Source organism: Galeopterus variegatus, unplaced genomic scaffold (assembly GCF_000696425.1).
Source record: "Galeopterus variegatus unplaced genomic scaffold, G_variegatus-3.0.2 Scaffold12425, whole genome shotgun sequence".
NCBI lineage: Eukaryota > Metazoa > Chordata > Mammalia > Dermoptera > Cynocephalidae > Galeopterus > Galeopterus variegatus.
In genome coordinates this window covers 23,510-30,515 of record NW_007738536.1, presented here as the reverse complement: position 1 = coordinate 30,515, position 7,006 = coordinate 23,510, and the positions used below count along the sequence as shown (strand labels likewise).

The following is a 7,006-nucleotide window of genomic DNA, read 5'->3' as shown; positions in this document are numbered from 1 at the left end:
TCATAGATATATAAATCACATATGTTCCAACAAGAAAAAAAAAAAAAATGAAAGGTTGCCTGATATTTATTCATCACTAGATCACAGACCTACCTATAAACTAGCAGTGGGCACAATGGATCTTATCTCCAAAAACAAATGTTTGCACTGCACTCACAAGTTTAATGAAAAAAGAATTTTGTCTGGCTATTTATACATTCAGTTATTCCTATAACCTCCATAATTGGTGAAGGAAAGTGGTACCAAGGAGCTCAAAGAACTTTAGTGTCACCACCAGGAAGTGCACAGCAATATACAACTGAAGGAAATAGTCTCGATTTTTCCTGAATCTCAGATGCTGGGACTTCTTTCCAAGTCTTACCTGTAGCATCTCCATCGCTATCCCCTGCAACCAATGCTCCAGATCTGAGATGAGATTTCTTACCACCTGGCTCTGCTCGGCCAGCTTATTTTCAGACTCTGCTAGGATTTTCAGAATATCTTCCTCTTGTTTCCTCAGGTTTTTCAGCTGGTTCTGCTCCTCACAGTCCAGGATGCCTCTCCGTTGTTTAAACTCTGACAGGACAATTGCCTTCTCATACGGTATTTGATGATTCTTCAAGGATAAGAAAAAAAGAGAGAGGCACTCAGTCTATCAGGAAGAGGCTGGGAACCAGAAAAAGAATTATTAGTTTTGGAGAGTTCTCATGGTGGGAGATAGAAGCAGGGAAACAATTCTTAGGAAAGCACATTTTTCCTATTATTTTCTCTTCATGTCTCCAAAACAATGACCTTACAGTGGTATTAAGGAGGCCCACACTGATCCAAAGTGGGATAACTGGGGTGGCTTAGCTTTCACTCATCTGTCCACAACACTCGTTCCTGCCCTGGTTACTCCTCATTCTATCACAAAACCCCTGCTGAAGTTGAACACTCAGTACAGAACTGAGTCAAATGTCTTTCCCCAGAAGAGTCACAGGCTCAAAAACGACCTCAGGAACAGAACAAAGTGCTCACTAGCCATCCTCATCAGAGAGCCCCTCTATGTGAATAGCTCTCTCCAAATAGCTATGTTAATTTGTGACATATTCACTCTCCAGGCCCTACCCCCATCAGGGAAAGGATGAAGAAGAGGAGTAATCACTCATCAAATGACTTCTTTACTTTTGGACTTATCAAATGTTAGGGAATACAGAGGAAAGGGCTCCTTCCCTAGATCCTGCCCAGATGTGTGGCCAACTCCCTCAGGAAGTGTCTCCTCCTAATTTCCATGAAGTTCTCTGCTTTTGAATGTCAGCTTGCAAATTTTTTGCTTCCTGCTGCTGCTGCTTCAGCTTCTCAGGTGCTGCCTGGAGCTTTTCCTGTGAGAAAGAAATCACACCAGTCAAGCTATGAGGTTTCTTTGCACCTGGATAGTTGAGAAACATGGAAAACTCAAGTTGAACTCAGAAGAGACTAGAGTTTACAGAAACTGAGGAATGGCAGTTAGAATCTAAGAGTTCAATGAAAACTTGAAGTGATGAATGTGTTTTAAAGACTCAGGTAATAGAAGGCACCATCTCATCGCTAAGAGTACACTGATTCTTTTTGTCCTCAAAGAAAAACCTAATCCTGCAGCAAGGAAATAGCTTATATCTCAACTCACCCTTCTATTCTCTTGCTGAAATGTATAAATATAACTTTGTTTGGGCACTGAATTTCTATCCATCTAGCAAAAGAAATACAATTATTTACTCTTGTTCAAGTGCATTTACTCTAGGCTTATGCTCTTGTAAGTGGGTGGAGAGCACAGAAACATCCTTCATGCTTAAGAAAGCAAGCACGGGATAGAAAGAAATATCAGGGCTTGGGTTTAGATGACAAGGTAATTAAAGTAGAATGCAAAGTGGAGGTTGCTCTTCAGGTACCATCTTCTGCCCTGTCTTCCCTTCATTCTAGTTTCTTACCTGTTACTCCTGGGCAACCTCTTCCACAAGGAATGTGTGGTGACCATGGTGCTCCTGAGACCTCTCATAGAGCCAGCAAATGATTTCATCATCCTCCTTACAGAAGATTAAGAGTTTCTCTCCATGGCATGCACAGTGATTTACCTTCTGCCCCTCCTCTGGGCTCAACTTTATCTGTCTGAGCATCTCTACTAGGTTGACCAGATGCTGACTAGGCTGCAGGTTCCTGATCTGATAACTGATTCGGCACACAGGGCAGCTGCTCTTCCCTTCTTGGCCTATTAGGGACATTTTCTGGTTTGCAGTGATGCAGGCTTGGCAGAAGCTGTGGCCACAGTCTAGGCTCATGGGTTCTGTCAGGAGCTCCAGGCAAATGGGGCAGGTCACCTCCTCGTTCACATTCACCAGGATTGCCAGATCTGTAGCAGCTACTTCCCTGCTCCTGCCTGTCCTGATGTCTGAGGTTCCTCTTATTCACAGATTCCTGCATATTTGGGAAGGTTAAAAAAAAAGCAGAGTAAGAAAAGAAGGAATAGAAATGCTGATTGTGGACAAATCAAGGATGGGCCAAGATCAAAATACTATAGACAAAAAGAAAAGGGAGACAGAAAAACAAATGAGCCTGGTAACCTGCTAAAAAGTGCTTTCATAATAATTTCAAATGCTTTCCTCCCAGTTCATGTCACGTGACCAATTCCATTCTTATCTGTGCGATGGTTATTTTCCTTTATTTTCACTGAATAGAAGAGACCTTTTATACCAAGATCCTTATGAGATCCACCATCTATCATTTTCTTTCCCATGCAGAAAATATCATCAATGATAAAGGAGCAAACCACTTATGCCTCAGAGTTTTACACTTGCTCTTCTCTCAGTGTGTAAAGTTCCTCTGATGTTAGTATGATTTCAGTAAATTCTCTTCCTACTTGTTGTCTTATTATAAAGACCTGCTCTGACTACCTCACCTGCAGTGTAACCAAACCCATCACTTGCTGTACATCTGCAGTGATATTCCTTGTTATCATACCACAAATGATGTTTGTGTACATATGATAAGAACAAATCCTTTTACTAAATGTATAAACAGACATAGTGAGTGACTTACAAAAATCATTTATCTTGGATACTTTGAGCTGCAATGACCCTATATACAAGATCTTCCTGCAGGATCTATCTGTTCCCCCGCAGAGTTAATCAAAGACAAAGAGAGGTAACTGCATAGACCCAGAGCAATGGGTGTTTGGAAGTAGAGAAATCCAGAGCAGCTGGGAGATTATGGGCAGGCTTTCTCTGTTAATTTGCCAATGCCATTGATAGAAGACTAAGGCATATATGCATGTGAATGATGAGGAGGGAGGTGATATGAATATAGTTATAGAATCACACATGACTGATACTTGAAAAAATAGAAAAACAGATGAAATGAATGCTGATCTTGAGAGAGAAATCTCAAGTTATTAGATAACAGTATTTGACAAATTATTACTGATGATAGATTATATGCTAGCAATTGGATCAATATCCAAAACACAAAGTTCAACAGGGGGTTTAAAACACTGAACTTGACTTTCACCTATGGAGTCATAGTAAATTAAATAATCAGCTATCTATGGACAAAAGAGCACATGTGATAAACACTACTAGGGAGGAATACATGTTGTTGGGAAGTCATATAATAATAGCTGAGGGTCTTCTAATCTAATTCTCTTATCTCATGTCTCTAAGGATCTTACTGACATGCCACTTCTTCTGACATCTTTTCACATCATTAGCATCAATCAAGTAACTCATTTTGATTATTGAAAGTTAGACAATGTTCCACTTCTGGAAATCCTCCTCATGTGCTTCTCTTGCTCTTGATCTCTTAGCTGTGCTCTGCTTCTGGGTGGCAGACATGACTCAAAGGGAAGGAGGAGCAAGGTTAGCAATTTATGAGAAACTTCAGTAGCTCCCTGAGTCTGGACTTGGGGCTCTAGAAGGAGGAGTGAATAGAAAAGAGGTTGCAAAGGTGGCCAGCTAACACACTACCAAGTACCCTAAGTACAGACAGGCCAAGTGATGGGAACTGATGCGTAGTGTTTCCAATAAGCAGAAACACTACTTATTGGACTGAAAGCCATTAAGCTATTATGATTCAAGATCTCTCTGGCTTTGCTCCTGTTTGTGGGGTAAGAGACTGTCTGCCTCTAGACAAGAGGATCTGGCTCCCTTCAACAAAGTGCAGTTTAAAATTATAGAATAGAAAGGTGATGTGGAGAGACCAAGCCAGAACAAATAACAGTCCTTCAAGGAAACAAAGCTTTCATGTCTTCAAACCCACTTTCCTTGAAGGCCACCCCTCCCCGTGTCTGCCCAGACTGTCCAATGGTCAGCACTCCCAGCAGGAAGCCTGCAAACTGGGCTGTTCTGTTTCCTACCTCCCTATAGAGCAGCTTTCCAGATTACAAATTAAACTCACCTAAGCAAATTCATGTTTTCTTTCTGAAATGTCTATACCTCTGCCCTGCACAAATCAGTCAATACACTTTCAGACTCCAATGGAAAAAATGCTTTTCTGTGGAGAAGAGTGAAGGCAGGCTAGAACCTGATCTCGACAAAGAAGTTACCCAGAGGAGCTGCAAGAAATGAATGTTAAATTTTTGAGACTGGACAAGAAAGGAGAGAAGAGCTACAGACCAGTGGGATGCCTCCAAGTAGGGACTCTTGAGTCCCAGCCTCTCAGTGAGTCATTCAGAGGTGGAGCTGTGGCTTTGACAGGAAGAGAAATGGCAAACTAATCATACTTCAAAGAAGTCTTAAACTTCCCCTAGTTGTCTTCTCCAAAGTACCTATTTCCTCCCTGAGTATGGCCAGGCCTAACTCACTTCTCTGCTGGACACTGAGGAGAACTGGCTCAGAAAGCTGAGTGGTGGCTTATGGACCACTCCACAGCCTTCCATCAAGGGCTTCACTCACTAGGCTTTCTCAGGAATTCCTCAATGGAACCAAGACTGTTCAGAGAGGTGGGGACTCAGTCAGATTCCCCTGAGTAAAAAAATAAAAAAGGCATGAGTAAAGGCAATGGTAAGAACTCTAGTGGGCAGCAGCTTCCAGTCAAGATGTCAGAATAGACAGTACCCAGGGTAACTCTCTCCCACAAATCAACCAATTTACACTTATTAAAAAGCAATGACAGCCAAGATGGGACTGCTAGAGTGCAGGGGAAGAGGAGGAGAGACCTACGGAGTTCATAAAGGCAGGAGAAGCCATAATGAGGGAAAGAAAGGATTGTTCCCACCATTTCAAGGCCCAGCTGCTTCAAGGCTGGAACTGGTGAGCACACGGAGCAAGAGCTGGCAAAAGCTGTGCCATTCTTATGGAGTTGCTTGGAGGTGGCAGGGGAGAAGAGGGCCTTAGCGGCCCCCAGGCCAGGAAGACCACTAACAGGGTTCCCGTGGAACCACATAGGAGGGAGGAGCCACAGACAACAGATAAAAGGAGCTACTCAAAGGCCAGTGAGTCATTGCAAGGGACTGGCACACAGCCTATCCCATGGGAAGTGTTTTGAGTGCAAGTGGTAGGGGAGATAGGCCACTAGGGGATCACTAGGGTACAGCATGGACAGCTGATCTGCCCTCCAATCTGCACAGGCCCAATCAGTAGAAACTGGTCAGGAATATAGAACTGCAGGGTATGCAGTTTGCTGAAGCGACTTAGGCTCAGACCAGGGTTTCCACACAACACAGGTGTACCAGATCTCATGAGACCCTAATGTACATACAAGGTCAACAATTAAAACCTGAGCTGCACAAAAAGCCTTCCCCAGGAAATCAGCAGTAAAGCAGCAATTTAGCTCAAGTGCTGGTCCCCAAAGGAAGTTCCTCAATTTCAGGAGTAAGCAAAGGACAACAAATTAGTTCTAGTGCAGAGTTTAATTGGTGGGAACAGCAAATAATCCAACACAGAACTGAAAGAAAAAACAAAATACTCAGAGATCAGAGACAAAGTTTAATATTAACGAGTAAAGATCTAACACCACCAAAGAACACCTATAAAACCTAGAAGGACTGGAAGTCCCATGGGCTTCCAAGCCAGGGTGATGGGGGGATGAGGGCATCAGCCATGTTCCCCTGACGTCCACAACCAGCCCAGCAATGACCACTGAGCCACCACTGGTAGTGTCCTGGGCTCCTGAGTCAGGATGGTGTGGGGCCCCCTGACATCTGCAACCAGCCCATCAACAACCACCAAGCTGCTGCAGGAAGCACTCAGGGATCCTGAGCCAGGGTGGTGGGGGGCAAGGGCTTCAGCCATGACCTGCTGACATCTACATCCAGCCCAGCAATGACTGAAAAGCTACTGGAATACCCCTGGTCTCCCCTGCCAGAATGAGGAGGATAGCATGGGCCTCAATCATGCCCCCCTTCCTTCTTCCTCTTCCCACCCTATTTCCTTCCTCCTTCCTTTCTCCCCTTCCCCCCAACTGCTCCACAAGAACATCTTAGAATGAGGCATGGAACCAGGGGAAGCCAAACCTAGCTGCAACCAGGTAAAGAGCACATTAAAAATGCCATTTCCATGCAGTTAGCCCATCATAACCACCACAATTGTCATGGCTACTGCAAAGGTGGCTAGTCTCTATAGCAGCAGTCACAGCCACCATGCAGATAGCATGCCAGACTCTCAACTGCATTGACACAAGGAGAGGCAACAGAGAAGACCAAAAAAAAAGAAGAAGAGGCCCTTTCTCTCCACAAAGCACACTCCAGAGAGTAATAGAAGAATCATCTGACTTACTATAATAGGGGAGGACTTCATCACACCTGTCTCAGTACTGGACAGATCAACTAGGCAACAAACCAACAGCAGAACAGTTAATCTATCAGATGGAGATAACAAATCTATGGTTATTAGAGGGGGTAGGGAAAGAGGGCAGGGAAGGGGGAGAGGAGAGATTGGTAAGGAGCATAAAGAATAAGTATGATTTGTAATAATCAATGTGCTAATAAAATTAATTTAAAAAATTAAAAGAAAGCAAAACAAAACAAAAGAACTCTAGTGGGGAGCCTGTTGTAAGGCTTAATGCTATCATGAGCAACCCA

At 43.5% G+C, this 7,006-nt stretch overlaps 1 protein-coding gene across 1 annotated transcript in view; it reads right to left on the bottom strand.

Moving 5' to 3' along the window:
• Positions 1–243: 243 nt before the first annotated feature.
• Positions 244–7,006, bottom strand: part of LOC103581138 (tripartite motif-containing protein 5-like) — a gene marked incomplete at its 3' end in the record, with an annotated part of 12,716 nt that continues 5,953 nt past the window's right edge. Inside the window, 3 exon segments of the mRNA XM_008563041.1 lie at positions 244–589; positions 1,242–1,340; positions 1,926–2,394. Of these exon segments, the coding sequence (XP_008561263.1) occupies positions 244–589; positions 1,242–1,340; positions 1,926–2,394 (914 nt within the window).